Genomic DNA, 20,325 nt, shown 5'->3' on the forward strand with positions numbered 1-20,325 from the left:
AACACATAACCATGTATAATCACACAATACGATCCATTGTATCAAAACGTATACGATTCCATAGCAACTAATTGTGCAAATAAACAACTAAACAATAAATGAACGTGCAATAAATGCGAAATAGAAATCTTGGAAATTCGAGTTGTCACATTATCCCCATCTTGAAAGAAATTTTGTCCCGAAATTTAGCATGCGGTTACTGAGGAAGCTAGGTAAGTTGTATCGTTTACTGGTTTTTCCTGGGGTGTCACATCATCCCCCCGTTGATTTGGAATTTCGTCTCGAAATTCCGCAGTAGTAGCTTCAGTCTCAGCAGTAGTTGCATTGGTTTCGAATAACTGGAGGTACTTTTCTGTCATCTGGTCTTCGCGTTCCCAGGTGTACTCTGGGCCACGTTTGGAGTTCCAACGAACTCGAACAAGAGGGATTCTCTTGTGTTTGAGGACCTTAACATCCCGGTCCGTGATTTCAACTGGTTCCTCGACGAACTGCAACCGCTCGTCGATAGTGAGTTCCTTAAAAGGAACTATGAGGGTCTCATCTGATAGGCACTTCTTCAGATTCGACACGTGGAATACATTGTGAACTGCACCGAGTTCAGCTGGTAGGTTCAGTCTGTAGGCTACCTTGCCTATTCTTTCAGTGATTTCGAATGGTTCAACATACCGTGGATTGAGCTTGCCTCGTTTACCAAATCTAACTACACCCTTCCAGGGTGAGACTTTAAGTAGAACCCGGTCCCCGACCTGAAATTCCAATGGCTTCCTACGCTTATCTGCGTAGTCTTTCTGACGGTCGCGTGCTGCCGCCATGCGTTGTCGTATTTGTGCGATCTTTTCCGTGGTGTCCACTATAAGTTCTGGACCCGTGAGTTGACTATCCCCCACCTCTGCCCAACAGAGAGGTGACCGGCATTTACGCCCGTACAATGCCTCGAATGGAGCGGCTTGTATGCTGGTGTGATAACTGTTATTGTACGAGAACTCCACCAAAGGAAGATGCTTTTCCCAACGGTTGCCGAAATCGATAACACCTGCCCGAAGCATGTCTTCAAGAGTTTGGATCGTTCGCTCAGACTGCCCATCCGTCTGAGAGTGATACGCTGTGCTCATGTCTAACCGTGAGCCGAAAGATTTATGCATCGCTTGCCATAGCTCTGATGTGAATCGTGCATCCCGATCCGAAATGATAGAGGTGGGCACCCCGTGCCTCGAGACTACTTCTTTCAAGTATATCTCTGCTAGTGTGGAAAACCTGTCTGTTTCTTTGATTGCTAGGAAATGAGCAGATTTGGTGAGTCGGTCCACGATCACCCAAATAGTATCGTTCCCACGCTGGGATCTAGGTAGGCCTGTAACGAAATCCATGGAAATTTCTTCCCATTTCCATTGCGGTATCTTGGGTTGCTGAAGTAGGCCTGAAGGTTTCTGGTATTCAACTTTGACTCTCGCACAAGTCAAACACTTGCCGACGTAGGTTGCGATAAGAGCTCTCATGTTTGGCCACCAATACGTTGTTCTGATATCGTGGTACTTTTTATCCGACCCTGGATGTACTGAGTAGCGAGACTTGTGCGCTTCATCCATCACAAGTTCACGTAGACCGCCATAGAGTGGGATCCAAATACGCCCCGTTACATAGTAAGCACCGTCTTCCTTCTGTTCTAATCGTTGCCTTGAGCCGCGCAAGGCTTCAGCTTTGATGTTTTCTGGTTTTAATGCTTCCACCTGAGCATCACGTATCTGTGCAGGAAGACTGGGCTGGATAGTGAGCTGCAAAGCTCGTACACGCCTAGGTAGAGTGTCTTTCCGACTGAGAGCGTCAGCCACAACATTGGCTTTGCCTGGATGGTACTTGATAGCACATTCATAATCGTTAAGTAGCTCGACCTATCGTCGTTGACGCATGTTCAATTCCTTCTGCTTGAAGATATGCTCGAGACTCCTGTGATCGGTGTAAATAGTGCACCTGGTACCGTACAGGTAGTGTCGCCATATCTTGAGCGCGAAAACAACAGCTCCCAGCTCTAAATCGTGCATCGTGTAGTTCCGTTCATGAACTTTGAGTTGTCGCGAAGCGTAGGCAATAACTTTATCCCGCTGCATCAATACACAACCAAGCCCCTGTATCGATGCATCACAATATACTACGAAATCGTCTGTGCCCTCTGGCAATGAGAGGATAGATGCGCTGCATAGCCTATCCTTTAAGTGCTGAAAAGCGGTTTCCTGAGTGTTGCCCCCAAGGTAGGTGACACCCTTCTGTGTCAATAGTGTAAGCGGCTGTGCGATCTTCGAAAAGTCTTTAATGAATCGTCTGTAGTAACCTGCCAAACCCAAGAATTGGCGTATTTCCGTTGATGTACGCGGTGCAGGCCAATTCCTGGTCGATTCTACCTTGGATGGATCGACATGGATCCCATCCCTGTTCACTACATGGCCTAAGAAGTGGACTTCACGAAGCCAGAAGTCGCATTTTGGAAACTTGGGTACAATTGCTCCTTTCGAAGAAGTTCCAGGATAAGACGTAAGTGCTGCTCGTGTTCCTCCTGACTCTTGGAGTAGATCGGAATGTCGTCGATGAAAACAATGAAGAACTTGTCTAGGTAGGGTTTGCACCCCCTGTTCATAAGATCCATGAAAACTGCAGGCGCGTTCGTAAGCCCAAATGGCATGACTAGCAACTCGTAGTGACCGTAGCGAGTTCTGAATGCTGTCTTGGAGACGTCCTCATCCCGGACTCTCAGCTGATGATAACCAGACCTTAGATCAATCTTGGAGTAGTAACACGACCCTTGCAACTGGTCGAATAAGTCGTCTATACGCGGAAGAGGATAACGGTCCTTCACCGTCACCTTATTGAGTTCCCGGTAGTCTATGCACATCCTGAAGGTACCGTCCTTCTTTTTCACAAATAACACTGGAGCTCCCCAAGGCGAAGAGCTTGGACGAATAAAGCCCTTTTCCAAGAGCTCTTGTAGCAGCTTTGACAGTTCTTCCAGTTCGGTTGGAGCTAAACGATACGGTGCTCGAGCTATGGGTGCTGCTCCTGGAGCGAGCTCGATTTGAAATTCGACCTGACGATGAGGCGGTAGACCAGGTAAATCTTCAGGAAACACCTGAGGAAAGTCGCGTAAAACTGGATGGTCTTCCAACTTCTTTTCTTTCGTTGATGTGTCAGTAACGAGAGCCAAAATTGCGGCGTGACCCTTCCGCATACATTTCTGAGCCTTCAAGAAAGAGGTGATGCCAACCACAGCACCACTCTTGTCGCCTTGAACTTCGAGAGGTTCTTGGCCAGAATGAGGGAGGCGAACAATCTTTCCTTTGCATAGGATTTCTGCTTGATATTGTTGCTGGCGATTCTGATTTGCAGGCCGTGGGCTCCTGAATCCTTAGTTTCATGGCCCATCTTGAGACACCTCTGGCAACGTACCTCGTTGCACTAACCACCGTGGTGTCTGTCGCATTTGTTACACATTGGGTGAATTCCCCGATATCCACCCTGCCCCTGACCACTAGAAGTTGGCTGACTCGGGCTCTGGTGATCACTATTCTTGCGCTGCTGCTGTGCTTGAGACCGAACGGTAGCGGAACCCTTGCTGGAATACCCATCCCATTTCCGCTTGTTGTCACTAGGAGTAGCGGGAGTAGCAGAAGTGGTAGCGGTAGTAATAGCGCTGATACAACTAGGCAGCCTGTTCTGTTCCACTGCCTGATCCGTGAGGCGATGAGCAAGACGCTGAATGTATTAGATATTATCGAGGTTAGCCGATGTAGCAGGGCTCTGAATCTCTGAGGCTAGACCCTTGAGGTACAATTCGATACGCTTGCTTGGAGGGTCCACCATGGTTGGACACAAGATGGCCAGTTCGTTCGACCGCTTCGTATAAGCTTCAATTTCTGACCCCCTTCATTTTCAAATGGTAAAGCTCCACTTCCAACTTGTGGATGTCATCACGCGTGCAGTATTCCATTTTAATGCGTTCTTTGAATTCGTTCCAGGGGGTGGCGTTAGCAGCCGCCAACCCTAGTATCTGTACTTGCGCGTTCCACCTGGTTAGCGCGATTCCTTCCAAAGTACCAGTGGCGTACTTGACCCTGCGAGCCTCAGGGCATTCACACATCTCGAATACTGACTCGAGCTTCCCAAACCAATGGAATAGTCCCACTGCTCCTTCTGTGCCATTGAATGTGCTTGGACGAAAGTCCATGAAGTTCTTGAATGTGCAGACAGGTTGCTGTGCATTCTGACCCGTTGCGCGAGAAAGATAGGTCAAGGTTAAGCGCGAGAGTTGGGTCACGAGAGTAGGATCTAACATCCTAGGATAGGTTTGGAATTGCAGGTTATACCTCCTGCTTGTGCGGCTGCAAGCGCCGCAGCAACTTGTTCGTGATCGAAGCCGCCAACTGGGCTTGAGTTAGGTTAACGCGTCCACTCATGATCTTGATATCAAGGAGAACATGAGTGAGAGATGTTCGTGAATAGTGCGATGACAGAAGAGTGTAAGCACACAGGTGTTCTCAAGCAATAACAAATAGTGAGCAATGTAATCTAAGCATACTACGAGCAAAGTTCTATGCAATTCTAGCATGTAGGCAATAAACATAAACCTTATTACCTAGGATGTTGGGTCTTGCACGTGGAGCGAAGCGTCGTTGTGGATCGTTGAGAGCACTGTTCTGGTTATAGTCTGGTTTTAATAAAAACGTTTTCCCATATTAAGACCAAGTTCTCTATAACCAATGGCTCTGATACCAATCTGTCACACCCCCAAAATCCACCTGCGGAGTATCACCGCTTGGGAGCGTGACTGACTAGGATCAAGCCACCAATCATATTGAACATGTAATTAATATATAAAAATAAATGCCATTCAACCACCAATATGAAAGGTGTTCAAAAATAAGTGTGTTATCACTGTTTAGCGGAAGCGTATAAATAAAATCCAACTTAAATAAGTATGTAATGTCATAAGTGTTTAATCAAGACAATCACGATCCAAGCCCACAACGACCAGCTCCTCCCTGTGCAAGCTCCATGTATCTAACGACCTGCAAGGCATGTAACAGAGGATCAACAACTAGTTGAGCGAGTTCACAGAAAGTAAATGCGTAACAGTAAGTTCATTTGTAACATGTGGCTCTACTGGGCCGATAGTACGTTCTATTGGTGGGGGCTTCCCATGTTGTATATCCACTAGACTATTCGTAACCATAAGTGTTCTTCACAACCGAGAACAGTAGCACGTACGAGTTTTACGTAGATATTACGTAAGTATCCTTCACAACCGAGGATAATAGTAAGTATAAGTATACGTATATTGTAAGTATGTGTCCTGCACAACCGAGGACAGTGAGTAGCATAAGTATGTGTCCTGCACAACCGAGGACAGTGAGTAGCATAAGTATGTGTCCTGCACAACCGAGGACAGTGAGTAGCATAAGTATGTGTCCTGCACAACCGAGGACAGTGAGTAGCATAAGTATGTGTCCTGCACAACCGAGGACAGTGAGTAGCATAAGTATGTGTCCTGCACAACCGAGGACAGTGGTATGGTAGTCTAGTATTTGTGTCAGTACGAATCTATTCAACCTTATTCCTTCAATCCCATTCCCAAGCCCTGGGAATCCCATGCCTTAGTAAGAGTGTGAACTCACCTTGGTTTGCTCGGTATGCTATGCTCTAGGGTTTATCAAATGTCTAAGTCCGTTACACACGACCTAGGATATGTTGCACATGATACGATGTAAGTGTTTGCATCAAGTTAGGGTTTGCAAATCATTGACATTCAGGCAGCTGTGTGTGTTTATTGTGTACATGATGATATCACATAGAATGTCCACGCATGCACAATCATACAGTTGCATTCAGTATCATACGATTATATACATACAGAATCATACATCATGTAATCAGTTCATCGTATTCACCTAATTCATGCGTCACGCCTTTGCTTTCACATTACAGTCTAACATGGATGATAATCTAATTGTCACCGTTAAGATACTCAGTACATTTAGCAGCGTTATTAAGCTTCACAGGTATAACGAAGTCAGGGATTTAACAAAGTGTCATACACAGCTTAACAGATTAATCATTATCTAATATGAAATTCATTGTTTCCAATTGAGCATCACACAACATTGGACAGGGCCTTGCCCTTCTAAACTCAGACAAGTGTGGGGGGGGGGGGCTTCCCCTGTTTAAAAGTCAGACCATGGGTTAGGGTTTGGGGTTTCAAAAACTCGGATCAAAGGGGTAGGGGGTTAAAAGTCGGAGCCCTTGTTCCCACGCCACAAATTCGGACCACTTAAGCAAGTAAAACTCGGACTAGAGTGGTGGGGGTCAAAAAGTCGGACCAAGTGAAGGGGAGGTTAAAGCGCGGACATCCATCCTCTTCATGCAAAACTCGGACCTCTCCAACACTTAAACAAAGTCGGACTAGATGAGGGGGATAAAACTCGGACCCCTTAGTCTTGTGCAAAGCTCGGATCCTTTAAATAACCATTCAAAACTCGGACTACATTACAATGTATGAAACTCGGATCAAATGAGCAAGCAAAACTCGGACCATTTAATCCAGTCCAAAGGTCGGGCCATATTCACATGTTAAAGTCGGACTCTCTAATGCAATTTTAAAAGTCGGACCCAAGCTTCACAATAACATTCTGATTTCATGCAATAGCAAAAGCTCGGACATGATATATTATCTCATAAAAGTCGGACATGTATGTTTAGTTAAAACTCAGACAACTCATCACATTGAAAGTCGGACTACCTCATTACGTTACAAAACTCAGATCAACAATCAGCATCATACGAATATTCAAGTTCGCAGTTACGTCCTTACGACAACAGTTACGTTTCAATGATCATTCCAAACCCTAGTTCATGATTTTCACAGTGCAAGATCAATTCAATCAACAGATACTTAACAATCAAAAATCATCACAAGAACAATGTATCAAGCATGCAATTAATCATTATCATCATCACATTATTTCATAATCAGATCAAAATCACAGAATATTATATGAAGAACTAGGGTTTCCAAGAACACATAATCAAGAATCAAGAACAACAACAAATCATTAATAATTACCTTGGATTGATTTAATCTAGATTGCAAGATTAAGATTGATGTAGGAGACTTGTGATTGTGATGGAAGTGATGATTGCCAGAGAAGATCAGAGGATTGCAAGTACGTGTTTTTGTTTTGTGTAAATGATTAGTGAGAAGAGATTAGGGTTAAGTATCCTATAAGTTTCACTAATAACTCTTTATTATTATATCTTTCACAAGCACACCATCTTACAACAATTTCATAGTTTCACCACCATGTTCACATATTTGACAAGTCTTTCACAATCAACACATAACCATGTATAATCACACAATACGATCCATTGTATCAAAACGTATACGATTCCATAGCAACTAATTGTGCAAATAAACAACTAAACAATAAATGAACGTGCAATAAATGCGAAATAGAAATCTTGGAAATTCGAGTTGTCACAGAAATCGATCCTACAGGTGCTTTGGCAATTGGTGCTGTCCCTGGTAGTAGGTGGATTCTGAATTCAACTTCCCTGTCTGGCGGTAGTCCTGGTAATTCTTCTGGAAACACATCTGAAAACTGAGACACTACTGGAATGTCTTTTAGTTCTTTTCCTTTAGTGTTAGTGATTATAGAAATCAAATACACTAATGATCCTTTTCTTATATAGCTTGCAGTTTTCATCACAGAGATGAATTTTGTAGACTTAGATGGTTTATCTCCTTTAATTGTGATCTTTTCACCCCTTGGTGAATTTACTTGAATTGACTTTTGATCACATAAAATACTGGCTTTATTGGCTGTTAACCAATCCATTCCTAATACTATATCAAATCCTGCCAGATTCATTGGGTAAAGGTTTCCAGTAAACTTTTGATTTAAAAATTCTATTCTTGCTCCCTGCAAGATTTCAGAAATCCTAACGGTTTCCCCATTGGTTGTCTCTACTAGAAATTCTTGTGGGAGTTTAGTTAATTATTGATTAAGAAGTTTGCAAAATGAAGTATTAATAAAACTTTGGTTCGCACAAGAGTCAAATAATACTTTAGCAAAAACATCATTAACTAAAAACGTACCGGCTATTACGTCTGGAATCATCTTGGCTTCATCAGCCGTCAAAACAAATGCTCTAGCATTTTTAGCATTCTTGTTGTTCGTAGCTGGAGCCAATTTTGAACAGTTTGGCTTGATATGACCTTTTTCTCCACAGTTGAAGCACAGTCCATTACTAGATTTCCTCCTGTTATCTTCTTCCTTGTGTCCTGGTAACTTACAGAAATTGCAGTGAGTGGAGCATTTTCCCGAATGCTTCTTCTTGCAAGCCTTACAGTAGGGTGCAGAGGTAGAACCTATATTTCTACGGTTGGAATTTCCATAACGAAATTCTTGGGTAAGCCTCTAGGCTAGGTTCCTCCTCTGGTCTTCTTCTCTAGTACGGATTAATTCATCTGTCAAGGTATTGTCTAGTTGCACAGCTTCTTCTATAGTTTGGGGTCTAGCTGCCTTGACTACATGCCTAATCTCTCCAATTAATCCCCAGATGTAACGGAAGATCAATACCGGTTCAGGTGATGCAAGAGTTGGTACTATTCTAGCATATTCAAAGAATGTAGTAGTATAACCCTTACTATCTAATCCAGTCATCCTAAGGTTTAGGAATTTATTGGCTATCTGTTCCTTTTCATTGGGAGGACAGAATTTCATTCCTACCATATTTTTAAATTCCTCCCATTCCATATTATAAACCCCATCACTTCCCCTAGACTGGAGGATAGTGTTCTACCATTCTAAGGCTGAATTCTTAAACAGATTGGAAGCAAACATTATCTTGTCCTCTTCTGCACACTTGCTTATTTTTAAGACAGCCTCAGTCTTTTCTATCCAGCGTAGAGCTGCAATGGGTCCTTCATTGCCCGAGAATTCTATTGGTTTGCAAGACCAGAATTCTTTGTAAGAACAACCATAAGATATGGTTCTTCTTCTTTTGGGAATGGGCACTTGAAGTACAGGTCCATTGTTTACGCCGTGTTCAGGTTCAGTTGGTCGCTTACTGCTATGCTTACTTTTAGTACCAGCTTCCTTAACAGTTTGAATAATAAATGGCATTGCATCTATGATTCCTTGTGCCACTATGTGTTGGATGGTACTATTATCCACTTGGTTTCCATTGTTATTGTTGTTAGGATTCTCATTATTCGGATTATCGTTATTCGGGTTGTTGTCATTCAGGTTTTCATTGTTCAGGTTTTCCTGGTTTACTTCGTTGTCCATCTGAAATTTTAAACATTTACCACGCATTAATATCACAAAATAATATTTAATATAGCCAATCACATGACACGCACTTTGGTCAAAAGTGTCGATCATTGAGACTTTACTCTATTTTTATATAATATGCATCTACTACAAACCGATACTGGAAATTAAAATTACAATACTGACTGAAATTTAAAGTTACACTACTAGTAGTAGGCATCCGTAGTTTTTTTTTTTCATACACATACACGCATATTTTATTATTATTATATTATTATTATTATTATTACTACTATCTCCACCATCACATTCATGGATATGGATTCATCCAGAAATCCATATTGCGCTCGTCGTACTTCCAGACGAGTCGCTCTCCCACCTGTCTCATTCACTCACTATTTTCTAAGATTTCCTCACCAAATGTCCTGAGTTCTTGTACATTTTCTGCACTCATTGGGGGTGCAGGTTCTAGGACTGGGTTTGGAATCTGTGGTGCGGGTTCCTAGTATGGAGGTGCAGGTGCCTGAAATGGGTAAGGATTCTCTAAAATATCCCTAATATATATATCGTTATCGTAATAGGGATCTACAGGGTCCAAACCTTGGTAGGCTCCTAGGTTTGGCATGGGCATGTCTTCGTGTATCGGGTAACGTTGCACATAGTCCCTATTATCGTCCCACCATGGGTCATAATCTGGATCTAAGGGATTTGGTGCGGGTACCCTAGGTATCTCCTCCGGGTTGAAATCATGCATTTCTACTTGGTTTTCAGGGTTTTCTATTTCCATGGGCTGTAATGGTTGGGGTGCTAACAGTTGTTCTAGGTTAGGGTAGGCTGTTGTGGTTGCTAAAATATGGATCTTGGCTATACCCCTATTAAGCATGTCTTGGGTATGGGCATCCGTCTCTCTTTTGGCTGCTGCTAGTGCTCTCTGGTCTTGTAACTTTTTCATACGCTTTCTACGCTCATGTGCTCCCCTACTGAACCATCCTCTCTTTTTCTGAGGGAATGGCTCTTCAGACTGAGCCTTAAACACGAATATTCCTTCTTCATTATCAGCAGAGTACCCTGAGAGGGTAGGCTGAGAAGAGCAGACAATTGACGGTACGCGTCAGATGGTCCTTGGTCGCTCATACTGTAAACTAACAAATAGTCAAATAACACATAACAATAAAATACAATTATGCATGTATTTCCGTAATTTATTTCCTAACACTTTAGATAAATTTTGGGTGTTAGCAGAACACTTCTGTGGCTGAATTAGTGGCTTAGCTCTGATACCACCTTCTGTCGCAACCCCCGTCCCCTATCTGTCCCGGGAACAGGCGGCCGTGACCAGTTTGGTGGTATCTGGTGTTTGTCAATTTTGGCAGCGGAATTTACATCAGGACCGTAGTTAGGAAATATTTTATCAGAGTAAAATACCACGCTTTTAATATATTAGACACATGGGAAAATCCCAAGTTTCAAGTACACATATTTTAATAGGGATAAACCCTATTTTATTTAATAAAAACATCTATTTATTTTAGGTAACTTTATTGCCACTTTTCCAAGCCTTCAGTGCTGTCCAGCTGGCTTCTATTTGGCTTTCACATTTTGTTACCTGAAACGCGTTTAAAAACATTTTGTCAGTGGTAAATACTGGTGAGTGAATCCCAGTTTAATCAAGTTTTAATAAAAACCATTGTATAGTATTGAGGGCGGTCTCGCAATTACATTTATTTCCAAGTCATATCAATTACCACCCACGGTACTGTCAACCCGACTTGTGGAAATGTTACCCCTCGCAAGACAGTAACAAATTTTGTATACAAAACCCCAACATACCAACGATAATTGTATCCTTACAAACACCCAATAACTGTTTAATATATAATTAATCGTGTGAGGTTTTGTAAAAACAATTTACAAAAAGGAGATTACTCACATCTTTCCTGGTGACAATCTATAAATTACACAAATGCACACGTGTTAGTATGATAACCCATTTTAACATTAATAATACCCTCCCTGAGACGGCATTCCAACGACTACGTCGGGCAGAACCATGACAACCGTTACGGAACCCTAGATCAATCAGGCAGAGTATCTAATACGTATCCAGGGGTTATGATACTTACAACGGAGCATAACTTCGTTATTTAGGGGGATATTATACCCGAGTATAGTGCCTACTATAAGAAATTCGAGATTAAGAAAGAGTTTTGAACGAGTTTCGACTAAAGGCCCGATGCCCTCTTATATGGGGCCTGATTTCAGGTCTTACGCGGCCCGCGTAAGATATAGCAAGGGGCTACGCCGCCCGCGTAGTAGGGGGTCTAGGCCGTAGGTGATCCGGGTCACGGTATAGGTTCAACACGTTGATGACACGTGTCGGCTCAGGGTTTCGCCGCGTTGATGATCTGTCGTGCCCCGCGTAAAACGTAGCCATGAGCTACGCGGCCCGCGACAAACTCCATTTTCTTGTTTTTAATTATTTTTTAATGTTAGATCGTATTTTGGGCTCGGTTTTCATATACAGGATGTATTTTAAGACATATTGGGGTATTTTTAAAATATATTAGGGTGTCAGAAAAATTCAGAAGGATTGTTATAGCTGTAGAGTAGATGAGAAAACACAGACTTTTGGGCAATTTTCTACTCTAAATTCCAAAACGAAAGAGATGGGATCATGCATGTGGGACTAATCTCCCCACTAACAAAACTACTAAAATGACATGTGCTAAATATTAATTCATTTTGACTAATTTTTGAGTCCACTGACATACGGATCCAACATTTCTGTAGTAGCTTTTGGGCCAGCCATTGGCATCGAACTGGTCTTGGGCTTGTGGTTTTGGGCCTCCGAATCTAGGCACGTATTGGTTTAGGACTTTAGGAATTTGTGAACCTGCTTGTTATTTGTTTGGACTGTGTTTCATTTCCATTAGTCCATACGTAGTGGTCGGGTGAAGGTGGCGTGAATGTAGCCGCTGGCGCTCCATAGCGCCGCGGAACCACTACACCCTCATTTTATCAAAAGTTATGTCGTACACATGGCCTTAGAATGGTGAAAGCGTATCCCAAGTGACTAGCTAGATTCTTTTGTCCTTGTTAAATGTTTTTCAGATGTATTAAAATCATTGTTCTGTATTTTAAAAATGGTCTGTTTTGACCCGTATGCATTTTGGTCAAAACCCTATTTATGTGACCTGTAACCTAATGGTCTAGTGGTATGGTGTTTGCCTCTGACAAAAGTGGTTTGGGTGTTAAAAAAAACTAGGAATTGTTGTTTGAAGAAGCAAGATGGTTTTGTAATCCATGCCTTTTGGTTAGGAAATATGCTTGGGGTGTAGAGGCTGAAATGAACATTCTTACCAACCGATAATGCGATGAAATTGATGATTTTGTCCATGAGTTTAGATATTGAATCATCATACGACTCATAATATCACCCAGTTATATCATACACTCATGCCATTGAACGACATTTAGGGTGCGTTTGGTTTGTGAAATTCAATGTAATTCAAAGGAATTGGAATATGAATTTCATATATCTAGAGCATTTCTTCCAAATGAATTAAGGCTGATATTAGGGTAATAATTAAGATCTCTCAACTTATACAACTCAGGACCCATAGTATGTTAAAGTCATTGTCTTCCCTTCATATTGTAACCATACTCTGTATTTGGACTTGTAACATTATCCAAATCATTACTGAAAACCGAAATCCTAATGCCAAAATAATAAATGGACTTCAAACTAATAACATAAAGCGTAAAGTAATTTGGGATTTTCTATATATGAATTGGGAGCATGAAGATAAGAATGATTACCAAAAATTAAGTGAAATAAGTACCTGGTCAAACCCGGAATGAACTTGAGGACACGCCAATGGAGGACAAAAGCGATCACTAGTGAAATTTGGGATTGCCGAATTGATAGAATACAAACCTTCTGCTCGTCATATCTATGTTAGTTATATGAGTATCAACTAATGTTACTGAGACGAAGATATAACTATTAACATATTAGTGAGATGTTTCTAGTCAATGAAAATTAATATTTGTCCGCATCATTCTTTTCCTTTAGTAATATAACTTCATCATAATAAGTTTTTTTCCTTGATGTATAATATGTTGATGTTTCTTTTAATACATGCAAATTTCTTATCATCTACCATCCAACATTGAAATGCTTAGTTCATTGTTAGAACTTATTCCATAGGAGTGTGCACTATCTTGCGTACATTCTCCAACGTAAAACCCAGGTTCTTTGGGTGAAGGTAGTGACATGTCACTACCTAACATCAGGATCACGGTAGTCATAGTTGGCCTATCTTTTGGGTGACGTTGAACACACAATAAACCAACATGAATTGATCGTAGAACCTGAGACACATTGATTGATTCACCTAGAGACTTAGCAACCAACTCAAGTGATCTGCCTTCATTATAGAGCCCCCATGCCTGTTAAGATAATAGAACACAAGTTATGTTTTCGTATTTCACAAGGGCGAGCTACATTAAAAGAAATAAGCAACTTTGTTCTAGTTTCTATTTAGATAACCAACTTTATTTTGGCTAAAACTTTCATAAGGTTTTCATTTAGATAACTAGTTTCTATTCCACATATTACCATATTCTGCATATGTATTTTCTTAGTATAACTCGAGTATTTGTGGTTTTAATCTTTAGTTTTGAGTGGAATGTCTAACATAATTTTAGAAGTTTGAAAAATGCTTAAATTTCTAAGATACGAACATTTTTCGAAGGTTTAAAATAGAAAATGGCCGAAAAAGCAAAATAGATTAAAAAACATTTTGCGAGTGCAAAATGGTAGCAAGTTTGTTAAAGGCAAATGGTCAAAAAACCTGCCGCAATGGCACTATCATAAAATTTCCGCAATTGCACTATCATAAAACAATCACCGGTTTGTAAAAGGTAAGTTGTTACCAAAATGTCACAACTAGACAGTGGCAAACAAAACCGGTCGCAACATTTGTGACCGCTCTTATGGTTCAAATTTCGGTCGGAAAATATACCAGCAATCATGGAACCCAGTTTTCGAGTAGCGATGGAAAGGTGAATGTTGGAACTTACATGTCCTACAAGGTTGTTGTAGTGTTCTTTGTGGATGAATCCTCTATTTTTCTCCCCGGATACGATTTCCAGCACCACCACGCCAAAGCTATATCTGATTTGATTGAAAAGACACCGTTTCCTGCGTACTCTGGCGCCATGTAGCCACAGTGACGAATCAAAGTTATTGCAAATGATTCATTGATAAGCTAGAATGAGATGAGGGTACGTGAATCTCACTATTTTCCAACCACTCTTTTTGTGTTTGTGATGTAGTGCGTGGTACGATAAATGAAGATCAAACACGTTGATTCTACGAATACCCGTGTAGTTCTTCCCCAACCCCCAAATTGCAACCCAAAGGGCACAGAATTTGAAGTGAAAATTCAGTTTTCTCAAAATTCAAGTCTCATTGTTTCATTTACTAAAGGGACATATAAATAAGAACAGAAATTCGAAACGGGCCTAAAAAAGATAATGGGCCAAACACACGGCCTAAAACAAAATGTCCAAAATAGTCCAAAAAACATAAAAATGCAAATAACTAATAGAAATAAGTGTTTTTCGGCCCGGACGATGACCCAAACCGCCGTAGGCGTTTGCAGCAAGATGGAGCTCGTTCTCACGTTCGAATCGCCTGGTCGCACGTCCAAAACGGACCCCCGTAGCCCAAGTTAGAGCCATTTAGTGAAGCCCCTTTTGTTACGCGGTCTTGGGCCTCCAAATACAAAATAGCCCGTTCCTCCACACTTGGGCCCGCATCAGTTTGCCTCTATCTGATTACTGCCAAAACTTCTAGCCATGCCGAAATCTGATATCTTCGGGTTGATATCCATGTCGAGCAAAATATTGCTGACTTTTAAATCTCTGTGTATGATTCTAAGTCGAGAATCCTGGTGAATATAAAGAAGTCCGCGAGCAATTCCATGGATAATTTGGTAATGTGTAGGCCAATCAAGGAGTTCGCTTTGAGTTCTATCAAATATAAAGGAATCGAGACCTTTGTTTGGCATGTATTCATATATTAACATCTTTTCTTCTCTCTCTATGCAGTAGCCCAAGGGCTTGACAAGATTGCGATGTTGTAGTTTAGATATTGAGATGACTTCATTCTTGAACTCTTGAAGTCCTTGAGTGGATGTATTTGCTAGACGTTTCACTGCTATTTCTTTTCCGTCTTCAAGTACACCCTTAAACATAACAATATGTTTGTGTTTTGTTTAGACGTTGAATATGAAAATGAATTAGTAAGTAAACCTCTATATCAAAATGTTGTCATAAAGGACCATAATACAGTTATAGCAAATTAAATTGTTTTTCCACCTGCTCTCACAGTAGCACATGATCACATCATATGAACAACATCGAGTTACAGAAGTACCTTGTAAACGGGGCCAAAACCGCCCTCTCCAAGTTTGTTGTTCTTTGAAAAGTCGTCTGTAGCTTTAAGTAAAGCGGACAATCCAAACAATGGTAGCTCTACATCTTCGTCACCACTTCTATTTTCAAGATCATGTTCAAACTCATTTTTGGGTGTTCCTGTGAAGTAGGCCATTTATGTGACAAAATGATTCAGTACATTTTGGGGGATATGTAACGGTTTTCGTTATGATAATAAAACATAATGTGAGCCGACGGGTAGAGAGTATTCAAACTTCATACCTTGTTGATGTCGCTTCTTCCCATAGAAACGATAATATAAGCATATTGAAACTAGGATGACCAAAACAACAACTAGTATGGGTACCATAACTCGTACTTTGATCCCTTCACTAATTGAGCTTTTCCTGTTTTCTATAGAATTTGTGCCAAAACATAATGTTTATGTGAAGATGAATTCGATAAAAATCAAAATAAAATTATTCTTTTGGTTTACCTAACTCTGAAGGTGGCATTCGTATATAAAGACTGTCCCCATTTTCAGCAAATGTTCTGATATCAATCAGTTCACCGAACCAGAGCAAGCAACCACTCCCCGTCACTGAGATGTTCGAATTTGTGTAAGCAGTACAAGAACAATTGCTTTTACACATCTTCTCACAGTCCAAAAGGGTCATGTTCTGGTTATACCATGGCCCCTGAGTGTCGGGTAACTTCAAGTTAGAATATTTGTTGAACCCTTCTTCCAGTCCACAATCCAAAGGGATTGTACGTCGACACCCTTGTGACCAATTTCCACCCCTCCACTGGTCAGGAGATCTGGGTTCAAACCCCTTCAAACATTCACAAACCTGGGAGTTGTCAATGTTGCAGCTCCCAAATGGCCCGCACAGGGCATATCGATCACAGTTATCGCTAGATAGGGCTTGATAAAGGTTCCATTCTTGTTTGCTATCAGTCCATAAGAAGCGCTCCATACGACCATCTGGCTATAACACCAACCTCATTGAAACTGAAGTATTTATAAGTTCATTCCGGTAGTAAATCTCTCTTTGATTAAGAACAAAGGTGAAGTTGTAAACCGAGTTCGGTCTCAAATTAGGGAGTCCGGTATATCTAAGTCCATTCCATGGACCTGTCCGAAACATTATGCTCGTCCCGTCCATTAGGATCGGCTGAGGATAACCTCTCTTATCAATCCCATAAGAAAAATTACCGGAAGAAGGATCATTGACCGATTTCCATGACGTCAGGCGCCATTCAACCCCGGTAACCAAATTCCAGCTATACTTCATTTCGGGAAGAAAAGTGTCTGTCAAAAAGTCGAAACTTTGCCATATGGGATTTTCTTGATCACCTTCCTGATAAATTATAAAGTTGCCTGTATCTAGAAGCTGCCCAATCGGATTCATCACCGATGCTCTTGATGAGTTCGCTGATGACCATAGGATATTGCCCGTGGTGGCATCCTGGAGAACTAAAACTCCCTGAAGGGTGAGAGTTAGCTCTCTGGAGGTATCTGTGAGTGATGCGTCCCGGTTGGCTACCCATACAACGGTTGGTTTTGGTATTTTCTTGTACCAAATTCCGACATAATGGTTCGTGGAGTTGGCGGGGCTAAAGAAACCAAGTTCGAAGGTTTCTTGTGGTGAAACGATGGTTTTATTGTATCTAATGGTTTCTTTTACGAATAGGGTGTCTGCAGCATAGGTGCAAGCTATTGATACATAACCCACAAAAAGGAAGCCAAAGATCAACTTGGTCTTGGTTACTCTTCTATCCGCCATTAATGTAACAGGAACCATACTCTTGATATTCTAATTTAAGAAGGTATTGATTCAGATTTTAATATTTAAGCAGTTGTTTTAGTCTGGCTGCATTATCTTTTAGTCATTCATAGTCAGTAGTATTTTATAAGAAAAGAAAAAGACAATGTTTTGTTTTTGTTTTTCATAATCATCATCATCGAATCAACCATTTGAAAAACGCAATCTAGGAAAATAAGGATTTACAATTAATTTTGTAAAAAAATCATGTCCTTGAAAACACTGATACATATCAGGCTTGCACCATTATCTTACAGATTTTTTTTTAACTCAAAACTTTTTTATCTTTTGCCATTTAACTTCATAAAATTTGATTTTTTACTTTTAACCAAAAACTTATTATAAAATTCAACTTTGGTCCTCTAAACTTTTCATCTTTCACAAACTTTTTGATTTACGTTTGGTTCTAAATGCTACGAGTTAACAAGGTTCAACGTGCATGTGTGGTTCAGTGTTTTTACGTTTTGTTTTACCTTTTGTGAGTTAATAAGACGCAACGTGTCACACCCCAACTGACGTCATAACACGTTGGGGCGTGATTGTGGTTGTTAACACATGACACTATTAAAGTTAATGTATTTAATCATATACCAAATTAAATATCAAATACATGAATTGAATTGTCTCAAAGGCGACATTACAAAACATAATGTTTTATTTATTACATCTAAGTCCCATGCTTGAGATTACAAAACATAATGTTTTATTTATTACATCTAAGTCCCATGCTTCCTACGTGATTCATCAATCAAGCTTGTAAAGTCTCAAACTGCATATCTTATGTCATGTATAAAATAAAAGGGTAAACCAAAATGTTGGTAAGTAAACATAGGATTATAGTACTGATGTACGTGTGCAAACACGTTGTATTTTGTATAGTTTTGTGTCGGTTTTAAGTATTTAAACGTGTTTATTCATATTGGTATAGGTGCTTATCACGCGTTGGGTTTTTCAGGTTTAACGAGGTCTAAACGAGGAAAAAGGAGCATTCAAGCTGGAAAATGGGTTTGACGGGTCAACACGGAACCTACAGCACAAGTTCTGGAAACTTGACTCCCTCGCGCCACGCGAGGGAGCATATTTGGTCTGGCGCGTGGCATGACAGAGACGCAGTCAACAAAACTCAAACTTGACTCCCTCGCGCCACATGAGGGAGCAGAATGGTTCTGGCACGTGGCGCGACAGTGTATGCATGTAGGAAATTAATCTTGAAAAAGCAAAATGGTTTCCTTTTACAACCTACAATTTTTCGGTCAAGAATGAAAAACCGAAAAATGTGGGTTTCTGTCCAAATAAAACAAATCATCAATATGACATAATTTTTCAAGATTCCTTTATGCATGTAGGAAATTAATCTTGAAAAAGCAAAAGGATAACCATATATAAAATTTCGGCCATAGGGTTTAACCAAACCCGAAACCTGAAAATTTCATATCCTATGAAGCATGCACTCATATAAGCGGCTCTAGATACCATTGATGGATTTTTCACATGTCTATCAAAGTATTTTATCCTTATAAAATAAAAAACGCAGCGGAAAATATTATTTAAAACATGTTACTTACAAGATATAAAACCCATTTTATATGTAAAACCAAGTCCCCGGATCCATGTACGAATATGCATGCTACCAAAATTAAAACACAACCATAGGGTGTTTGGAATACTACCTTCCAAGGAGTAAAGGATATGAAGAAGATGATGCTTCTTGAACGGTTGCCTTCAAGTATAGAAGACCTCAAGCTTGTATACCCCAAGCCTTCCAACAAACACCTTAAGTTTAGCTAGGATTTCTACACTTATGAACTCACTAAAATTCCTCATGAACAACCATGCTTGGCCGAAAATATGAGAGGAGGTTGTGGAGTTCTTGCACTTGATTTATCAACTTGAAACCCTCATGATCAACCATCATATGGCCGATTTTTCTAGAGAGCAAAATCTAGTTTCTTTCAAGTTCATCTTATTCACCTTCTATAATTTTTGTCATACAAAAATAATTAAAAGAGTGAGAGAAGGTTGCCACCCACACCAACCAATTAAATGCCATCTAACTTGTAAGATATGCATGTAATCTGATTGGACCATACTTGGTATTGGGAAAAGAAGGGGGGCGGCCCACCTTTTAATTTTATAAAAAAAAATTCAAATTTCTTTTATAAAATAATTTAAGTCTTGATTAGTTTTATAACTTTTATAAAATTATAACATCATATGTTATAAGACTTATACAACTTTTATTATATTATTTAACCCATTAAATAACAAAATAAAATACTCTCTCAAAATAAATTATCCATATAATTTATTAGTTTGTCAAGTGCAATTATTTAGAAAACCAATTTCTAAATATTTTAAGTGTTAATATTTATTTGTTTGATCATATCATAAATAAATATTATAAGTGTTTGTCTAGCTTGTATTTGGGTACAACTCGACTTGGATCATAACGTACTAGCCACATCAATTTAATATGTGTCTTGGAATACAGAGTCCAACAAGATGATCATCTGTTGATGATCATCAAGACTCTTTGTATCTTCAGTATTGTTGGTTTGGGTTAATAAGAGTTTTGTCACTTTGTTTTGTCGTTATATTCGTGTTCATATTTTGTTGTTTGATATTGTTCATCATCATACCATTGTTTTTAACAGAAGGTAGAAAGATTTCACGATTAAAGATTTTTCTTAACTGGGATTATTGATTGTTTTTGATTTATTGTAATGTTTTACCAT

At 40.1% G+C, this 20,325-nt stretch overlaps 1 protein-coding gene and 1 pseudogene across 1 annotated transcript; both read right to left on the reverse strand.

Annotated features, from left to right (window-relative positions):
• Positions 1–13,475: 13,475 nt before the first annotated feature.
• On the reverse strand, positions 13,476–16,741 carry LOC110888077 (annotated as a pseudogene).
• Positions 16,742–16,753: 12 nt separating this feature from the next.
• Positions 16,754–17,551, reverse strand: LOC118484004 (G-type lectin S-receptor-like serine/threonine-protein kinase At4g27290). The gene has a single exon (XM_035979855.1). It carries the CDS (start codon positions 17,549–17,551, stop codon positions 16,754–16,756), a length of 798 nt encoding a protein of 265 aa, XP_035835748.1.
• Between the last annotated feature and the right edge of the window lie 2,774 nt (positions 17,552–20,325).

This window comes from Helianthus annuus, chromosome 11 (assembly GCF_002127325.2).
Source record: "Helianthus annuus cultivar XRQ/B chromosome 11, HanXRQr2.0-SUNRISE, whole genome shotgun sequence".
Classification (NCBI taxonomy): Eukaryota; Viridiplantae; Streptophyta; class Magnoliopsida; order Asterales; family Asteraceae; genus Helianthus; species Helianthus annuus.

Coding starts and splice junctions, on each gene's coding strand:
- LOC118484004 (XM_035979855.1), bottom strand. CDS start 17,551: ATGGCGGATAGAAGAGTAACCAAGACCAAGTTGATCTTTGGCTTCCTT.